At 38.3% G+C, this 21,690-nt stretch overlaps 1 protein-coding gene across 4 annotated transcripts in view; it reads left to right on the top strand.

Moving 5' to 3' along the window:
* LOC141428479 (uncharacterized) overlaps positions 1 to 16,912 on the top strand; it is a 44,074-nt gene extending 27,162 nt beyond the window's left edge. For 2 of the 4 annotated variants that reach the window (XM_074088472.1, XM_074088468.1), the window contains 4 exons: positions 9,876 to 9,955; positions 11,611 to 11,743; positions 15,052 to 15,228; positions 16,591 to 16,912. In XM_074088472.1, coding sequence (XP_073944573.1) covers positions 9,929 to 9,955; positions 11,611 to 11,743; positions 15,052 to 15,113 — 222 coding nt within the window. In that variant the 5' untranslated portion in view covers positions 9,876 to 9,928 and the 3' untranslated portion in view covers positions 15,114 to 15,228; positions 16,591 to 16,912. Of the gene's footprint in view, positions 1 to 756; positions 845 to 9,875; positions 9,956 to 11,610; positions 11,744 to 15,051; positions 15,229 to 16,302; positions 16,417 to 16,590 lie in introns of those variants that run through there. The other 2 variants (XM_074088471.1, XM_074088470.1) reach the window with 2 other exon arrangements.
* The last annotated feature ends 4,778 nt before the right edge of the window (positions 16,913 to 21,690 follow it).

Raw genomic sequence — 21,690 nt, 5'->3', positions numbered from 1 at the left:
AGAAAAAGTTTGGACACTACCCATTCTTATACCCGACAAATTACCTTCTTGGGACTCTCGGTTGCAACTCTCTAGAGGTGAGGCGGAATTGCGGGTTACTCATATTTGCATGTCAGGTTCTGCGAGGTGAGTCGGACTGTCCCGAGCTGGTGGCTCAACTTGTGAGGTTGTATGCCCCGGATATTCCGAAAATAAGGCTCAGGGCACGACGGCGCGATTTGCTGGCGGTGCCGGCGGCGCGTACGGTGTCACGTAGGAACTCGCCTTTACTCCGTGTCCTAACACAGCTTAACGCGTTGCTGGCATCGACACCTGAATGCGACCTGCTAGCGTGGAGATGGACGGCTGTGCGTGCTGAATGCTTGCGGTTTTGTGAGTTTTTAGATGATAGGATTTCGACTGTCCCAATTTGAACCTGTTATTATTATAATAAGTTTAAACCTAAGTTTAGTTAGTATGTTCAGTGTAAGTTTAAATAATAGATTTCGTTTTCGTGGTGCATTAGTGTAAACTGTCATGCCACGTGAACATAGTTTTTACCAATAAATAAATAATAAATAAATGATTTCATGGAGAATTAGATTTCATGGAGAATTAGATGTTTTGGCAAGGTTGATCATAGTCATTATTTATACTGGTGATTGTACATTTCTATACTAACTAACATGTGTGTTTTTAATAGTGCTTGAAAAATGCTGCTTTACCCTCGACCTCCGCAATGGAGCTGCACTAATAGGATCATTTAATTTTTTTATGGGGATGATGTCACTGACCTTCTCTGTACTACATCCACTACCTAATGATTTTCCTCTTTGGCTCCATGGATTATATTTATTTTGGGAAAGTAAGTTTGAATCGACGTATGTACTTAAGTATTTATTGACGTATTGTATTTAGTGTAGGTACATGGGTACAACTAAATAGAACAATCTAGAATGTCCACATCGTAATGTAAATCAACCTAAAAATATAAGTACCTACAGTCATGGTCAAGGTGAAAGGTATCTTTTACACGTAAAGTGGGTATGCAGTGTTACGCTGCCGTATTAGTACATTGTGTCTTAAGGGCGGTAAATAAGGAATTATGAACGAGACTCTATTAGAAGCCCGAAGTCGAAGACTGAGGGCTTTAATGAGTCGATGTCCGTAATTCTAGTACCGCCCGTGCGACATATAATGTTTTTCATCACATTTGCGAGTAAAATTGTGTATTTGTAAAAGAAAAACCAATATTCTTTAAAAAATTGCCGATACCGCTGACTGCGCTCTTGGCAGCACCTCTCACCCCCCCGCAGCTTGTGCCTGACGTGCGCGCGCCGCGCTCCTGCAGGTGCTGCAGCACACCATGCAGTAACAATAGTACATTTTGTCTTAAGGGCGGTAAATAAGGAATTACGAACGAGAGTCGACTGAGGGCTTTAATGAGTCGATGTTCGTAATTCTAGTACCGCCCGTGCGACATACAATGTTTTTCATCACATTTGCGAGTAAAATTGTACATTTTTTAAAAGAAAAACTAATATGTACTAAAATTTGCCGATACCGCTGATTGCGCTCTTGGCAATCCGCAGCATGTGCATGGCGTGCGTGTGCAGCGCGCGCACGGAGCAGCAGCACACCATGCAGTAACAAACTCATTTACCGACCTTGGTCTTCATGGCAAGAAAATTAGTACTGGCAATGACTCATTTACCGACCACGGGTTTCATGAGAAGCACATTAAGGTCGAGGGTTCTATTTGAGGGGTTGCAACCAAGGTAGCCTGCATGTTACGACACTATTTACGAGCAAATGCGATGAAAACTCATTTACCGACCTTGAGCTTCATGACAAGAAAATCAGTACGGGCAATGACTCATTTACCGACCACGGGTTTCATGACAAGCACATTAAGGTCGTGGATTTTATTTGGGGGGTTGCATCAAAGGTAGCCTTAAGTGTGATGAAAGATAAGTTAATAACCTTTTTTGTCATAATCTCCTTAATCTGTTAAGCTTTGTATTTAGGCCATTCTCCGGAGGCGAAATTTTGCTTGTCCGAGACGATAATCCAATAAAAATTAAATAATAATAATGTGAGCTATTTTTTAGGGTTCCGTAGCCAAAATAGCAAAAACGGAACCCTCATAGTTTTGCCATGTCTGTCTGTCTGTCTGTCCGTCCGTCCACGGCTTTGCTCAGAGACTATCAATGCTAGAAAGCTGTAATTTTGCACGAATATAATATTTTACCTATGCCGACAAAATGGTACAATAAAAATTAAATTTTTGACCTTAAAGGAGGCCTAGTACGAGTAGGTTATTTCTGAGTAAAACAATAAAATGTTTTTAACAATTTTAGTAAAAATCAAAAAATAAAATAACAGGCCTAGTTTGACAAGTAGAAAGTATACTATGCAGGTAGTAGGTTCAAGAGATTGTTATGAGAGGTCTGTTCTGATCATACGGTCTCCCTGGCGTACACTTTCCTGGAGTCGGAGAGAAGAAGCCGGAGCGAAGAGGGCTGGCCACAGCCTCCTGCTGTGGCCAGGGCCTGGTCCAGCAGAGCGGTCGTCTGTGCCGAGGTCAGAAGGGGCCTTAGGGCGGCAGGACGAACAGCCTGGACAGTGTTCCACGCCGGAACGTTCAGGGTCTTGGAAGAGCCAGGAAAAATTTGCAGTGCTCCGGACGTTAAAGGCCATCAGGGCTTGGTGTCAAGGCTTGGGCGTAAAGGAGCCGTCTGAGCCGTGAAAGTTGTAGCCATACGGAGCTGCCCTGTAAATTAGGTGGTGTCAGTTGTGGTCCAGTGCTAGATTGTTCGCCAGTCACTCCTTTGCAGCGATACACCAACTCTCAGGGTGTGCTGAATTGCAGTGAGTGGCAGAGACAATCATACGGAGTTACAGGCTGGCAAAGAAACGTGATTCTAGTTTTATATACATATTTTAAAACAAAAGGAAATAATAAGTGATGAAGTGAAGTGATCGTTAAAATTTCAACTAAATAACCGTTAGAAGATTACTTTTGAAATTAAACGTTACTAAGTTGAGTTTGAGTTTCTTTTAACATCGTAGAGTATCCGTTGAATAAAAGTAATAAGCAGTAACTAGTTCTGTCTGAGTCAGTTTAATACATCAGTGGTCTGAGTATTAAACAACGGATGAGAGAAATTAGCAAGTGTTAAAATATTAAGTAGCAGTGTTTGAAATAAAGGATTCCCTGGCCAGGGGAAGCCTTCAGTTCAAGTAGAAAAAGTTAAAATTATCAGAAAAACACAAGTTCATAGGTCAGAGTTAAATATCGGAGAACTTATCAAGTCTTGGGCTTATGGAGCTTTCGAGGGCGCTTGGTGTAAGAGGTGCTGTTGAATGTGTGTTTTACAGCTGTGCTTTAGCTTTTAAGGGCAAGAATATTACAGTTAGAATTCCCCCAGGTCACAGCTGGTCGTCAAGGGTGACACTCTTTCCCGGCCTGGATAACACCGACATGGAAATACCGGCCCTGTTTTTTGTGTACACGCCCATAGAAACTGACAGGAGCTTCTATGGTAGCTTCTAGGGTATTTCCATCCCGGTATTATCCGGGCGGGAAAGAGTGTCACCCATCGTCAACGCCCCTTGGGGTGTTAAAACGGTCAAGGATGAGTCGGTTATAGTGATATTTAATTATATACAAACTTGTGAATTCTGTGTTATAAAATGCCAACCTTTATAAATAAATAAGTTAAATAATAAATAAATATTATTACGTAAATAAAATAAGATTAACTCAATTATTTGAACCAAGAGAAAACTACGGTGGCGACCTCTAGAGCACAGATTACTAATATGTAGCTAGCTACAGATAAGATAGTCAATTATTGTTGTTTCCTGTTATTGACGTTGTAGTGCTGTTAAATTTTACAGTCTGTGGTACTTGTTTGACAGTCGTAGAGCTTTCCACAGGTCGACATAATCATTATCGATAGTCTCCAGTCAATGCTAGTGATGCGCTCTACGATAAATGGGAGTTACGGATATCTTGTACTAATTTAATTTTTATTCATATAAGTTATTAAATAAAACGACCAAGAGTTTTTAATCATTTATTCATTAAAGGGCCTCTTTCCATTAAATTTATATTTGAATAAAAATTTCAACATGGAGCTATTATTGCAAAGGTTAGAAAAACTTACCCTTAGACGAGAGTGGTACACCATGAACCATTTCCTTTTCCGTGAACAGGCAAGGATACGAATATCGAATCCGCGCACCTATTCGATCGAACTGAGTATGGTCAAAATGTCTTTCACATACGCGTTTCAACAACAGTTGACTTGGTTAAAGCCAGCAAATAAGGGCTAGTCGGTACTAGCAACGACATCCAAAGATTACGTAAATAGTCGTTTTTGGGCGTGCAAAATATTTTGTGAGTGGCACTTGTTGAATTACAATCAACAACACAACACTTGAATTTTGCCATGTTGGAAATCAGTGGAATATCACTCGCACTAAACACTACCGCAAGTAGAGTATTGTATTGTTAAACAGAGGAGGATGGCTCCTCATGGAACTACAACTCGACCAAAACGGGAGAACGCAAGAGAATACCCGCACTCAATTCAATGTTTAAGGACATGACAGCAAAGAAATGGCGGCGGTCCACAGATTGTAATAATATCATATGGCAGCCCTACAACGTCGATGAATGAAACTAAACTGTCAGGCCCCTGCTCTAGAGTTCGTCTGTCCTTCTGCTCAGAGATCCCTAATTGAGGAAAGCGCCATCTAGCTTACAATGAGCTAACTAAGATGTCAGCGATCGCTAGTTTGCATCGTGACACCCATACCCATAGACATAGTGGGGGTGATTTTATTTTCTCACCCAACCTTGTAGTGTGGGGTATCGTTGGATAGGTTTAAAATATAAGGTATAAAATATACCTAAACTCTTAAAATACGAAATCCTTAGAAAAATATTACTTTTTTTTCGTAATGGCTGCGGAACCCTATTTCGGGCGTGTCCGATACGCTCTTGGATGGATTTTTTAAGATAATTTACACTTGCACTTGCACTTTAAATAAAATGCTCATTTATTTATACTTCGGTAGAAATATTTTTTCAAAACTCAAATCAAAATCAAATCAAATCAAATGATTTATTCAGTAAATAGGCCGCAATGGGCACTTTTACACGTCATTTTTTAAACTACCAGCGCTTTCGGAAAGACCTTCATTGCCAAGAAGAATGCGCCGCAAGAAACTTGGCAGAAAGTCATTTTTTCATAAAAATATAATTACAAATAAAATACTTAAAAACTATATTATACAATTAAAGAAAAAAAATACAAAAAATCATAATAAAAGAAATACAGGGATGTATGGGGTCCCTTAGTTACAATACTAAACACTAACTATATCTAAACTATATCTACGTTCAGTGGAAGTGTAGAATGCTTCCACCGTCATAAATTTTAAAATAATAATAACAATAATTTAGTTCTGAAATATACATTTCAGGTCAAGTAACCATTAAGCTTTTGGATTTCGAAGGCAAGTTCACGTCTGCCGGCCCCAAAGTTAGCTCACACGCACTCATGTCATGCTCTGAAAGCAGAGCGGTACCGAGGGCATGGTATTGCTTCCGTTCCCATAAGCTCTATGGGATCGTCTTGGGAACTTCGACGTCGCGAGCCTGTGACTAGAATTTAAACTAAAAATATACAAGTTTAAAATCCATAAGCTTAACAATATACAGCCTTAAACATAACAAGGGGATGTATAAAGTCCCTGAGTTAATAATAAAATTATTATACAGCAAGGGGATGTATAAAGCCCCTATGTTAATAATAAAATTCCTAAACTAAATAATTCAGAGATGTATTTATAGTCTCTAAATGTCAAAGTAAACTAATTAAATTAATTAAATTATACAATCTTCAGAGGTGTAAAAAGCCTCCAAGGTCAAAAACTAATAGTAATAATTATTAAAATAAAGAAATGGAGATGTATAAGGCCTCCAAATGTCAAACTAATAAATATTATAAATTAAATTCTGCAACGCGGACAACGGCAACAGAACCAGAAACTAGACACGAAATGCGCCGGGACACTGCCAAGTCACACTTCACAACACTATACAATACAAATACACCGACATAAACACACACACACACACACACACACACACACACACACACACACACACACACACACACACACACACACACAAACACGAGTACATCACATCACACATCAACATCCCAATTTTTTACTCGTTCTCCTAAGTGCCCCCTGACTTGTCCGCTCACGTTCTTAGTTGATAATTCAGTTATTTAATGAATGAGAAGGGGTCAATCTCGGAATGAGAGATAATAAGCAGGAAACTCGTATACAGCTTCATTCTGGTGTCCTAAATGTTGTCTCAAAAGCCACACAAAATCTCGTGTCCGCGTCGTAAGTTATTTAAGGTCAAATGTCAAAAAAAGTCTGTTTTTCGCAATTATCTCGGTGATGCCTATAGCTCCAGTGATGTTAACATCTATAATGAAATTGTAGAGCATAAAATTTAAAACAAATTGCGTTAAAAAAATTCTTACGTCCAACCGTTTTTGAGATAGATGGCAGCTACCCTCTCTAGAGCCCAAAGCGCTCAGCCTTACTGACTAATGCAAGATCAACCGCGAATCTCAGTGAATAAAACCTTGTGTAAAGTTTTAAGTCATTGAAATATCACTACATTAACAATAAATAATTTATACATACATACATAAAATCACGCCTCTTTCCCAACGGGGTAGGCAGAGACTACATCCTTCCATTTGCTATGATTCTGGCATACAACTCTCGCTTCGTCTACATTCATCAATCTTTTCATGCATGCACGTCGGTTTAGAGTACTCCTGACCCGACCTTTCTTCAGAACGTCCCCGATTTGATCGTGGTACAGTCAAGGGCAAAGATATCGACACGGCCAAAGTTGCAAAAATATGTATACACGGCTTTTATGTTAAGTGCATAAAGTCGTGTATACATATTTTTGTAACTTTGGCCGTGTCGAAATCTTTGCCCTTGACTGTACGTTCGTCTAGGCCTTCCTCTACCAACGTTCCCATTCACGCTCGTCTTATAGATCTGCTTAGTCAATCTGTTTTTATTCATTATCTCAACATGCCCAAACCATCCAATCATCCCTTTCTCAATCCGTGTGACTATACCTTCATTTACACCACAGCGTTCCCTTATCGCACTATTTCTAATTTTGACACTCAATTTCATACTTAACACTCTCATTTCTACCGCATTTAAACTACTCTGATGCCTTTCCTGCCATACCCAACCTTCACTTCCATACATGAGTGTTGGTACCAGCACCCCTCTTGCACAGCCAGACGAGCTCTTTAGGAGATTTTCTGGCTATTCATAAAGGTGTGCAACCACTGTGCAACGCTCCATTCACTATGTTACCTTACCAGCCTTTACTCTCCTTTCAATATCACTTTCACACTTTCCATCCCTAGTAAACGGTATACCTTTACTTACCAGAATTTCATTTGCCCGAATTTCATGTGCTATAATATTCAACCGTCATAATATTGTTTCTTATAAATTCATTTTCACTATTCATTGTTTACGATATTAATCAAATGACAGAATACTTGTTTCCCATAATATTAATTTCAATAATTTCATTTTTCATAATCGTTGTAAGCCATAAGTATCACATGCCATAATATCATTTGCCATCCATGTAAATGGTGAGTATCGACACTATAATACTGATAAATCCCATACGTCAAACAAGCCTTTGGATTAGGTAAATTTTAATCACATAGATTAGGTTAGAATTACGACTTTTGATTTGTGCGAGCGAGCAAAGCGAGCGAGCAAGACGGTTCGAAACAGAAGCGACTCGGATAGGTTAGGTTAAGAAGGCTAAGGCGGGAGCGAAGCGAAGCACTTGTGTATATTTGGTGACAATGCAAGATTATGATACCATCAAGCTGAGCTGATGATGGAGCCGGAAGGTGGATGATCTCAGTAACAAAACTACGTAGCCCAGTCGAGTTTGCGCTCATTTGATTTATCTTCACAAGTACTCTTTACCTGGATGATGTCAAGGGTCCTGACGATGGAGCCGGAATGTGAGCACATGATCTCAGTAGCAAAACGAGATAGCCCCGTGGAGTTTGTGCTGATTTGATTGGTTTTCACGAGTACTCTTTAACTGGATGATGTCCACCACCTGATGATGGAGTCAGAATATGAGCACATGATCTCAGTAACAAAACGACGTAGCCCCATTAAGTTTGGGCTCATTTGATTTGTCTTCGCAAGTACTTTGGCCCTAGATGATGTCCAGGGTCCTGATGGTGGATCCGGAAGGAGCCACAGCATTTCAGCAACAAAATATTTTATCGTCAATTGCACAATTAAACTATATAAAAGAGAAATGATTTTAATGATGATGATTTAAACGACAGAAATATTATTAAATACAGAGAGTGTGATGTATATGTCGATACATATGTCGGCGGCCGATCGTAAAATCCGCCAGATCACGAAATTCCTAGGCATATCGTGAAATGCCGCCATTTCATGAATTGGCTAAGGGACATCCGCCATATCGTTCAAAACTCACCGTTTAGCGATTTGCCTAGTGACGTTTAGGCAGATCATGAAATTCCTAGGCATATCATGAAGCGCCGCCATTTCATGATTTGGCCAGTTTAGGCAGATCATGAAATTCCTAGGCATATCAGTTCTGGCACTTCGCCGGCCGCTGCCGCGGCACGCTCGCTTCGCTCGCTCGGCTCGTGCGTCGTGATCACAATTAATACTAACCACTCCTCGCTTCGCTCGTCGTACCTAAATTTTTCTATATAAATAAATAACAACTAGTGAATACTTTATTTATCCACAAAATACTAACCTCTAAAATACGGGCAGACGTCCATGGTTTTTTCATATTGTGCACAGAATCCGTTTGATTCACATAAAAAGAATGGAGCTGATGTTCAAAAGCTTCTTTTGCACTTCTATTTTGAATTCAATCACTAGTTTCGGTTTAAGGATCATTTTGTTGCGACGCCGACATTTTTCACGCGCTAAACAAACACGACCGGTCAGCTGGTCACGGCCGCCATTGCATACACAGCGCCACCAGTGGCCAAAAAAGAAGCTATTTTACGATGTGCCCGGTATAGAGCTAGGAATATCGTCGAATGCGTTGCTCTAATCGATCTGCCGTACTATTTCTCAGGCACATCGTGATATGCCTGGCCTACGTTTAGGCATATCATGAAATGGCGGCGTTTCACGATATGCCTAGGAATTTCGTGATCTGGCGGATTTTACGATCGGCCGCCGACATATATATTGTGTATGTGTGCATGTGTGTGTGTGTGTGTGTGTGTGTGTGTGTGTGTGTGTGTGTGTGTGTGTGTGTGTGCGTGAGTGTGTATGTATATGTTTGTGTTATCAATATTACCATACTTGCTTTGGCTACTAACTTTTATGACTAAGGAGCCATTTTACTAAAACTCTTTTACATGATGAATTTTTGAAGTGGTATATATGGGAGTTTTAAAAAAAAGTGTACCCTTTCTGTTTTTACCTTTTCGGGTAGTTGGATAGAAATATACCTATTTAATTGTATTTTTCCTTCCCCAATTCGCTAGAATTTGCGATGACAAATAAATAAAATACAGTTATTACATTACATACTTTACTTATGCTGCTGACACAATAGCGAAAATAATATTGGCAAAAATCAATTTCGTCTTAAGTGAATCAAAAATAAAAACGTATTGAGGCGCTTTTCAAGTCTGACCCAATTAGTGTATGTTTTCTAAATTACTGTATTAGTGTACGTTTTCTAAAGTTGGCACTCGATAGAATACTTCATTTTTCTTTTACAGCTGGAAGATTACTCCTCGCAATATGTGGCATTATAGTTACTATCGGTTCTGCCATGCTGATATTTGCAACTAATTACCCGGTAAGTTGGGTTTTCTTTGTGGTACCTGAGCGAGCGAAGAAGCGAGCTTTCCATGGCTCTGGCCTGTATCGCTTGTTCATCTATAACTATCTATCTTATAGGCGACTTTTTAACCAGATATTCCCACGGGATACCTAGGAATAAAATCTCGAAATAACAACCGATGGGCTTAGAGCCATGACATTTGGTATTTAGGTAGCTGGACGTCTGGAAGAACACACATAGGCGACTTTTTGACCCAATATTGCCATGGGATACACGTTGTTCATACTAATATTGGTTTCCATATATTTTTTTATACTAACGATTTAAACTCCTAATCATTCTAATTCATAACGCCATATTCATAACTTTGTTAACACTAATATTTGTTTTCATATATTTCATTCATTTATCCGCATTAGGGCAGAAGTACCTACCGGTTTTGGCCAGTTGACATTTGCAGTTAAGTACCTATTAAAATAATATGTTTAGTGAGTTCTCAAAAGTTTATAATATAGAGACGAATAAATTTTATATTGATTTATTACTATAAATTTATTTAAAACGTATACTTTTTAAACAATAAAAAGTTTAAAACAACAAGCCGGAATACCAATGTGGATGGTACGCCAAAGTGCTGGTTTAGGGAAGGGATTTTTGAAGCGTCAGTCAATAAGTAATCCTTCAGCTTGCGCTTGAAAGTGTACTCACTAGACGCTCCTTGGATAGGGGGGGAGGAATATTGACGCGCAGGGATTTGGAAAGTTTTCGATGGTGCGAAATGCGATGTATTTAAGGAAGGACTCCGTTAGGTACGATGACGAGCGAAGCGAGGAGGAGTGTTAGGTAGAACTGTGACCTTACAGCGCGCGAGCCGGGAGAGCGAAGCGAGCGTGTTGCGGCAGCGGCCAGCGAAGCGCCAGGACCGAACATATTATTTAAATTATACTAATATATTATAAATAATTAATAATTAATGATATAAGTAAATCTTATTTTGGATCTGTAGTTATATATTAATGCCATTATTAATAAGAAAATTATGATATTCGTCTGTTATGAAGAAAAAAATTCTGAAAAACAATATTATGAGTTGAGATGTATTCTTAGTAATGACATTATGAATAAAAAAATATGAACACTGTCTGTTATGAGTTCCGATGTTAGTAATAAAAATGTATGAACTAAAAAAAGTATGAGGAAAAAATGATGAAGAGTGATTATTATAAACACAAATGGGTAGTGAAATAAAAAATAGGAATAAGAATTTTATGAGAGTCAATAATATGGACCCCATGACAAGCGTAGCAAACAAGCTATAACGAGCGCTGTAAGAAGCTTCGGGTGTATTAGCTATCGTTAACTACTTCAACTTTGCCCTCTGGCCCCAACATTGCCTGATTTGATTTAGAGTCGATAACTTAGCACTCTTATAGGTTTTAAACTTTTATCTACAAGGGAATTATTATTACGGAGGTATAAAAGTTTAAAAACCTCAAGGGTGCTGAGCTATCGACTCTAAATCGAATCAGGCAATGTTGGGGCCAGAGGGCAAAGTTGAAGCAGTTTACAGTATAGTTTTGTACGAGTATGAAGTATTACATAAATAGTGATTTTGTAAGTAATATTTAAGCATCTATTGTACAAACTGAAGCTTGTTTTTTTGTTAACAGGAAGAATATCTCTGGATGACTCTAGCATGGTTTCCCGCGACTGTACTGGATGTTATTTTTTCAATCAGTGTCTCGATTTATACAATAATGAAAACAGAAGACATGTTCCTTATAGTTGGCCCTATTTTCATGGGTAAGCTCTTTTAATTATAAAGGTAGTCAGTACTAAAGTATCGACAAATTCTATTCAATGGCAGAACGTTGCGTTAGAACAGAACAATTTTATTGAAGCTACCAAACTATATCGATGGCAAAAAGCGAAAACGTAGTAACCGCCAAAATGCAAACTTTACACCAGAGCCAAAAAACTTTTCGATTTTTAGAAAAAGAAATCATAACTTCTTCATTTACCAACGGAAACACTTGAAATTTGTAATGAATACATAACTTATAGATTACTTTCAATTCCCATTCTCAAAACTCAATGAAAATCACTAGTTTTCCTTCTAGTGTCGCTTAAGCCAATGGTACTGTTATAACTGGTTCAGCGGGAGCCAAAGAAACGTAGTTCTAGTTAAACACAAGTTTATTGACTGCCGGGGCGCGGGCGCAGCCGCGCGTTATAACTACCCTTACAACATCCCTCCACCATAATCTAAAGGTACTTCTTAAAATCTATCTACGACAGTTCTGGTCCGTTTTGGACGTTCCCTGTGGGGCGGAGCTCCCTCTGCCGGAGCTGCCTCGCAGTTCGACCAGCGTCTGCGTCCACTAACTCTCGTGGCTGCGCGGCTGCCTTCGGCTCACTGGAGCCGGCTGCCACAGGCTCAGGTTCTGTCGACGATAAGTCGGAGTGTGCTGCTGGAATCGTAGTACCGGCAAATGTACTTTCATCCGTGGTAAACAGAAAAGCCGGTATTACGTTTTCCTTCATCAGCTGGGTAACGTTTCTATTCATCTCTCCGCCGTCTATATCTTCTGACACCTCCCTCCCTCTATATTTTAGAAGTTGATTGGCGTGTTTTTTTTAAAGTTTGTTAGAATCTTTGAGTCTATAAATAATGCACGGCCTAATTTTTGAACGATCACCCCACGAGCCCAGCACTTTTTTTTGATTTACGAATGTTTGCACTAAGACTGGGTCCTCCTCCTTAAAATCTACTTTACGATTTCCAGTATAGTAGGTAATCACACTGCAAGAACTGTTTAGCTTTGACAATTATATCGAGCGTTGGGTTAGATGGCGATAAATCGGTTGGTTTAAGTTGATCAAGTTCACACCTCAATTTATACCCAAATAGCACCTCTGAAGGGAATGTGTTCGTGGTAGTGTGAATAGAATTTCTGTACTTATCGTAATAGGAAGTCCTGTATTTTCATGTTGATGTTTTTTGTTTTTGTACCTGTCATTACTATGGACTTAAAGGCTTTCTTTATTATTTTGACATAAAATTCATATTGTCCATTGCTGGCTGGATTGTAATTATCCATAAAGCATAAATGCTGTAAACAGTTCCATACTTATTTCAACAGGGAAATTATTATGACGTAAATGCCATCAAATTCGATATAAGAACTGCCTGAAATATGTAAAGCGCCACCGGCCATATAAACAGTGAAATTAAAAATGTTACGTAGGTTAACATAAAGATTTCTTAATAATTAAAGACCCAGTAGGAACAGTTATCGTCTTACAATTACTAACTAGTCTTCATGTCTGTCTATAAAAATATTACAAAACGTTACTTTAAACTGCGTAGTAAAATTTCAACCAGGTTCCAAATTAATAAACTGCAAACAATTAGGTGCTTTTCTTACCCGCGACCTTATGATAGATATATGTCTATGCACCAAATGTGTGTTCAACTCACCAGAGTTCATACTCAAAGGAACACAACCTAATGTGCATAATTCTGCTGCATGTTAATGTAACCTTTTTTTAAAAAAACGAATGGTTTAACAAAGCCGGTACTATGTTCTAGTTTCGGCTGCTTAATAAACGTTTGTCGTAATAAAAATTGACAAACTAAAATTATGCCAAATGATAATTTGACCAAATGAATAAAACGCGAAATGTAAATATGCTAAAGATTCGTTTGGGAAATGAAACCACTGCGATAAGTTTTTTTGGGAAGTGAAGCGAAAAATATTTTGCCAAACGGCAGTACACCATGGAATCTCATTACGATACAGCCGTGTTCGTAATAGAATCCAATGTCGTAATGCTTCTCACTACATTATCTATGGTTTTTGAACGCATAATGGAGGGTTTATTATATGGGTGTAAATAAAACACGTAGCAGCGTTCACACTTTTGTTTTATTTTAAACAACACTGATACAGATTCGCCCGGCAGCTCCATACCGAATGCCCCTCAACGGCCGTTATCGAATGCCGTCCAGAATACGCCCTCCCAACACTACTGCCTCCCAAGAACTTATATTTTCTCAGTATTGCCAGTGCATAGAAAATAATTTACGGACAAAAATCAACAGCCCATTAGGACCAAATTTTTTGCAGACAACCCTATATCAACGTGTTCAAAACAGCGCTGAAGTTGACATAAAATTTGTTCTATTATCCAATAAGTGAAAGTAACTGGTATCAACATACTTGTTTATACCTGGCTACCCAGTAGTTCGTCCAGGTAAACAATAGCAAACCCAACGTCTGCACATTCTATAGGTTTTATACTTTTAAGTCAGTATAAAATTGTTTTATTATCTCGATCATCATCATCATCATCATCCCAGCCTATATACGTCCCACTGCTGGGCACAGGCCTCCTCTCAGAACAAGAGGGCTTGGGCCATAGTTCCCACGCAGGCCCAGTGCGGATTGGGAACTTCACACGCACCATTGAATTGCTTTGTGCAGGTTTCCTCACGATGTTTTCCTTCACCGCATAGCTCGTGGTAAATTTCAAATGTAATTCCGCACATGAATTTCGAAAAACTCAGAGGTGCGAGCCGGGGTTTGAACCCACGACCCTCTGCTTGAGAGGCGATAGGTCAAACCATTAGGCCACCACGGCGATTATTATTATCTCGATGTTGCAACTAAAATAATTTTTTTTTTAATCATTAAAAATAGCCTGTCCAGGGTATTTTTAGCAAACCCATTTCTAATATATTTTCTAATATACATCGTAAATTTATTTATTATAAAATACATTTCATTCTATTATTAGACCGGGGCAGATTTTTTCAAGTTCTGATCTTAGACCAAGGTCTGCGTTTGCTCCGGTGCCTGTCGCATAGAACCCAGTCAGTGATAACATTGGCCCAGGGTCCGGATTCATGCGGCAGACGTGTCCCGCCCAGTCGCAGTTTGGCGGTCTTCATCCCCACATCGACAATTTGAGTTCTGGAGCGCAGGTCAGTGTTTCTGATTCTATCAGATCTACGAACACCTAGAATACTGTGCTCCATAGCTCGCTGTCAAATCTTGAGTCTGGAGTGGACTTCTGAGCCAGCTGATTAATAACTGTTTTTTTTTCAGTTTGCCTTCATAGCTATTGCGCGTTGGTGGTACTGAGTTGGTATATGGAGAATAAAGCCTGATTATAAATCCACAGTCAATGCATGAAACCTAAAATTATGTCACAAAAAAGACTAACTTTTTAAAGTAATTAGGGTGACGGCACCAATCATGGACATGTTAAGCGCAGTAGTAAAGGTAAACCAAAAATATATGACTATTGTCAAGAGGGCGCTATTTGTTCTTATTTATATGACAATAGTTCAGTATAGTCGGAACAATGACATCTTGACTTGTCTACAACGCTTAGACTATAGAGATCCATAGACCAGCCTCAAATATGACTGAAGTCAACCGTATATAGTTGTACTCCTCAATCATGTAGCTACTGCCATTTGTTAAAAAAGGTGAACTATACTGCAAAAGCGACACCTGATTTCAAGGATGTAACGTTTTTTGGTCAAACGTCAGTTTTGTACGTGTGCTTATAGTGATGTACATTTCACTGTCAGTCACAGCTTACTTTGTCGATAAATTTATCCACGAACTCAATTATCGTTGAGCAGAACCAGACGAACAGTAAAAAATGCATTTGGAATCATGTCTGCTGCAATGTATTTCGCATATTAAGAAAACTTATTCTACTAGCACAAAAAAAAGCCCAAATTTAGGTGAAAAACTTAAGCAAATGACCTGTAGTATGTAGTAGTGCACAGAATAAATATGGAGCTTAAGTAATTTTTTCAATATGCGTGATAGTTTGGCAACTTTTTAGACTATTTAGTTTACTGCATGGCTGAATGTGCCTACTTACAAGACACTATTTTACCAACCATTTTAACCTATGTTTGACAAATAAATTATTTGTATTTGAATCAGGAACGTCAATTTGTATATACGGACACGTTACTACTACTTACATACAAACAGGTAATTTGCTTAAGTTTTTCACCTATAATAACATTAGTTTTGTATGTGATTGACGTCGTTTAAGAAGAAATGTATGGTAGCGTAAAGAGACGTGACCACAAAATAGAATGTTCTGAGAAGAACAGGGGGGCTATTACGAAATTCGAAAGACAAAGTTCGTATCGTACTATCCCTCTCGCTCTCGTCGTGGATAATATTAGCGTCAGCGAGACGACGAGAGACGAAGTTCGAATTTTGCACTTCGTGGTATATACAGGGCCAGTTTTACTGCCTTTTTAAGTCAATGCAGTAATTCTTCATATTATTATTTAACCTAGGGGTATGTTCGTCGTCGTGCTTCAGATAGCGGAGACACATGCTGCATCGGAGTTACAGCGGAGCTACGACGACATGTTCACACTTAGACGGCCGTGCACAGAAAAGTGCTAGAATAATATCGCGATTTATTTAAGCGACGACAGATCCTTTAACTCTCCTAAATGGTTCCAACGGAAGACCAGCGTCGGCTGCAAGGTTGACATCATGCTGAGTTGGGACCATTTCGTGACAAAATTTGTCTTTATTTCCTTTTTTCTTTGTCTTTAATTTGTAAAATGGCACGAATAAATGTTTTTCTTTCTTTCTTTACAGATCCGAGTTTTTACATCGCCGCATGCTCTAATGCGAGAGCACGGTGATCCGACGCCCCTCTCGGGTGATGAAAATAAAAATTAAAGAGTTTATATTAGAGACAAATAAACAATAGGTAAAATAAAACAATAAAAAAATATAAAAAGGGGTATAATACAAAATGATATAAACTATGTGGTGTGCACAAAACGGTCCCGCCTGGGTATAAATGCAGACTTCTCGGGTAGAGTCGGCGCTGGTCGTCCGGCGAGACCATGGCATCCAGTTGCGATCTTTGAGACCGCGAACAACAAACTCCACCCGTTTTTATAGCGGCAACATTTCCTATTGTTATTGTTACTTATTATGTGTCATTGCTGTTATAAATAAATTATTTTCTTTCTTTCTTTCTTTTTGCCAAACCGGACCACCCACTTCTGGAAATCTGAAACAATATAATGTATGTAATATCGACAGTTTATCGATATCAACTTTGACGCACTATTCTAACCTATGAGAAGAAATAATGAAAACGAATAAATATCATGTACGTAACGTACTTAGCGCTCTTTAATCATATACTTATATAACAGTAACCTAACTTATATTTGTAAATAATTTGCAGAACGAACGCTTTCAGATCGAAAATCAATAAAATTCCACGAAAAATACCACTGACCTGTGAAAGCTTATATTTTGTCCATTTTCCTTGTTTCCGATGCGAGACTTGCACTCACAAAGTACGTACACACAGCATGGCATCACTATTTATTATTAATAATAATAATAATAGAAATTTTTATTCACCATCACAAACCAAAAATTACAATACAAGACCGATAACATTATTAAGTGAGGCAAAATGGACATTACACAGTTTTACCAAAAATCAAAGCTGTAAAATATCATGTTTTACATAAAAAAACAAAGAGAAATCCTGGAAAACTGACCGATGGTAGTGCTTTTTGACAACAAGTGACAACAAACTAGTACCCGACTAAATTAAATACCATTTTATTTGAATAGCTGCTTAACGACAGATGCCTTCTGAAAATGACTGGTATCCCAAGCAGCACAGAATGCAATATAATTGCTCACTTTTGGTCTTATTGTGAACTATGCGCTTATATAAAGTGTTATAAGACCTCACTCGTGATCATACAGCTGCATATTGCCTTCCAGTTCCGTTGATAATGGCTTAGCCTGAATAAGAACTGAAATATGCTAGACTAGCACCGCCACTATTCAGCTATAAGAGTTAATTTGGTATATTTTTGAAGACTGTATTCAGCTTGTAGTAGTTTATAATGCTATTGGCTGAATAAGGGCAATTTACGAAACAAAAATAAGTCAAATGCTATAAAAGATGATACATGTGAACTTCAATTAAGCTGCCTTTTTAAAAGAGTAGGTGTGAACTACTATAAAGTCAATTGATTTATAATGGATGAAGTGTGGTGCGTTTTACTGCATAGAACTTATTAAGTTCACATGTTTCACTCTATCCTGTTTTCCGAAAGTTAACGGGACTCAGGTGAACTATATACAGCCTATAGAAGCAATTCGGAATTAAAATAGTTCACATCGCGGTCTAAGATTTAACCACCATTTTTTTGTGTATAACCTCTAAGTGTATATCAATATCTTCATATTTACTGATGTTGTGAACATTCAATATAAGATTGTTGCATCGATTTATACTTCTTAAAATCATAGCAATAATGGTTTATCTACAAATGACGGAAAAAACAATCAAAATTAATTAGTAAAATGTTCACCATGTTACACTATCACATATTTTTGATTAAAAACCTTATTATTCTCGGGGCGCGTGAAAATTTTCTTAGATAACATATGTATACAATAACAGTAAACTCGCATTCCCAGTAATATCTTACGAAAGAATACCGAAAACACTGTGTACTTACCAATTATGAAAATCCGCCATCCGCCATTATCAAACTGTTACGCAATGTTAATGTTTGTGAAAATATTCTGCATGATGGCACATAGCATAAAAGTTTCATTTACGACCATTGATGTTACGCATTTATACAGAAAAGTCAGAACCCGCTGAGGTTTAAGATACCAATACGAGTGCACTTGTCAGGTTTAGACTGAATAAAGGGTAACATCGCTCTTCTACTCAGTCGATATTCAGCCCTTATAACTACTGTGACCCTTAATAACGCAATTAAAACGCTACTATAACGCTATTAAACGGCAATGCGGCCTTAAAGCTGAATAATTTGTGCCCAAATAAGAGTTATAGTTGCTGAATAGCCGGCTATTCAGCAACTATACATCTATGCTATTCAGCTTTAAATGTAAATGAAATCCATTATCCGGCTGTTATGCGACCAACTTGTGCTACTTGGGATATTAGCCACGGAAATCGGCCAATAAGCAGAGGTTCATTTGATGAACCTAGAATGAAATTGACACAACTCGAAATATTCTCATTTAAAACTCAACCAGATTCTGTTCAGAACAGAGTTTATTTTGGAAATATGACTATTTCGAATTGTGTCAGTTCATTCTAAACTTGCGAATAGGCGCCAAATGAACCTCAGCCCATTGGCCAATTTCTTTTGCCTGTGGGCTGTTTATACACAAAAGTAATAATAGTAATAATCGGGTACGCTTGACATTTAGCTTCCTTCTCTCTATTGTCTCTCCTTCCTCTTTGGTGTAAACTGTCACAGTCATACTCACTGTCGAGACGAAGTGTCACTGTTTTAGTGAACCTTAATGGACACCTTATGGACACAGCTAAATTCTTTCATAAAATCGAACAAAATCATCAGTTCGTCCGTTAAACATTTGGATCCATGACAAAAAAAACTGGCTAAAATTACTTGCACCTTGGACTAGTAGAAGCGCACTGCAGGAGCAGTTCTGGGAATCTTTGTTTATGAGTCTGCGGCAGCAAAGCCAGCGCCGCAACAAGTACGTACAGAGTTTTACTAAACCGTTAGCGCTCACCGCAAAGCCACAACGAATGATATAATCTAAGCAGTCCATGTATTGCGACAAAAACCGGTACAAGCCGTCTTCAAAGAAGAACAAATCATATTATCCTACATTATATACCTACCAAGCTAAGTTGCACCTCGCTGGAATGCGAAATCTCGCCCGCTTTCCCAGTACCCTCAGTGTAAGTTTTCGGTTACAAATACGTTTCGATCGCGTTCGCGTTAAAATCTCAATTTGTATGGAAACACGACCAGCGCCTCTAGCGGAACATTTGCGATGTTCGTGTTTCTATAATTGAGATTTTAACGCGAACGCGATCGAGACGTATTTTGTAACCGAAAACTTGCACTAAAGGCACACCTCACCTTCCGTCCGGTCAGGTACGGTTAGCATCTTGGGTCGCCGATACGCGTCTTACGAATTTTCGTCTCTCCTATATTACGCCGCCCCCGCAGAAGAAACGCGCAAGTGCAAAAAGTTAACTTTACAGGAATAATAAAAAAACTAAATTGATCCATGTTTGATTCATAACTTCATGAATACGTCGAATAGAACCTCGTATTTAATGTCATTTAAAAGCTATTTTTACGGTTCCGGAGCCAAAATGGCAAAAACGGAACCCTTATAGTTTCGCCATGTCTGTCTATCTGTCTGTCTGTGTCAGAAATTTTAGTGCAAATTTTCATGAAAGTCGATCGCCCCCCCCCCTCTAAAATCTAACCGGTGGGTGGAAAAATTTAAAAAAAAATCAGGATGGTAGTAAGTATATCAAACCGTCAAGGAAAACTATAACGGTTAAGTTTACTTGAGAATTATTAGCAGTTTATGAGTAAATAGCAGCCTAAGGTATAAAATATACCTAACTTGGAAGATTCCGTATAAATACGAAATCCTCAGAAAAAGATTACTTATTTTTCGTAATGGCTACGGGTCCTATTTTGGGCGTGTCCGACACGCTCTTAGGCCGGTTTTATTGCATGCCTCCACACCGCTGCTTAAAAATACGGAATCGCAGGTGACGTGCGCGCACCAAATGTCACGAATTTTTTATCGGTAAATTTTAAGACAATAGTTGCTTGCTGGCCTGTTTGCTTGCTTTTGAAGTGCTCTTGTTTAACGCAAGTGAAGCTGTAGGTAAAAGGAGTACCTATTTATTAATAATATCCTTATTATTAAGTCTGATCATATATTTACAGTGCTGAAAAATTGCTGGCATAACCGTGAAACTAAAAAGGGGTCTATGATAATAGCAATATGCGCAACATTGAAGTGGTATTTTTGTTGTTTATTTGTTCTTGGTGCACTTGGTGGGCCCGATTGGCGACAAAGGCAAAGACGATAATGATGTAGGGTCATTCAGTCGTAAGTTGGTGCAACTGTATTATGCCCGGTTCACATATCTAGTAAAATCGTGCCAGTTTGTAGAGACAGGGGTCAAACGTAACAAATTTGACTAAGGACTCATATCTCTGAAACGAGTGATGTATGGAGTGGTTATTAGTTCATATCCACGAAAACTTATCTAGCTACAATTAATTACATTAAAAATAAAAATCTGTAAAAGAATAATAAGAAAAAATACACTTTTTGAAAAAACTCAGGTGTTACTTTTTAAACCCCGGTTTTGGGCTAATATTAACAGAACTGGGGCTAGTTTAACAGGATGGGCATGAACGTAATTAAACAGATGGTTAATGGTGAAGTTAAACAAGTGATTCTTTCAAGAAAAATATTTATTGAGCCCACTGGGCTCTATATTTCTTAGCAAATTATTTGATGATAATATAATTTTACAGTTGATTATAATTAATTTTCAGGAAGCCATTTCTATATTGTCGGTGATTCAGTTTTAGTCACACATCTATTATGGATTGGAACCCAATATAATTATTTTGATGATCAATATGGGTTTCCGAGCAATTTTAAATAATATTTATGTAACCGTTTTAAATTTCGGCAAGTTTAAGATTCGGCCGTAAATAAATTATGCAAAACCTGTTATGCGTAATCAGTTTCGGACATTAAAAAATATGCCAAATAATGGCACCCGTTGTAAACCAGTGTCCCAATAGGTGAGGTGACCTTTCTGTTGCCATCAACGTAGAGAGCAGTTGTTTTTGTTTACAAAATTATAATATGACTTCA

This window comes from Choristoneura fumiferana, chromosome 6, assembly GCF_025370935.1.
Source record: "Choristoneura fumiferana chromosome 6, NRCan_CFum_1, whole genome shotgun sequence".
Lineage (NCBI taxonomy): Eukaryota > Metazoa > Arthropoda > Insecta > Lepidoptera > Tortricidae > Choristoneura > Choristoneura fumiferana.
This window is presented reverse-complemented; position numbering and strand designations above follow the sequence as displayed.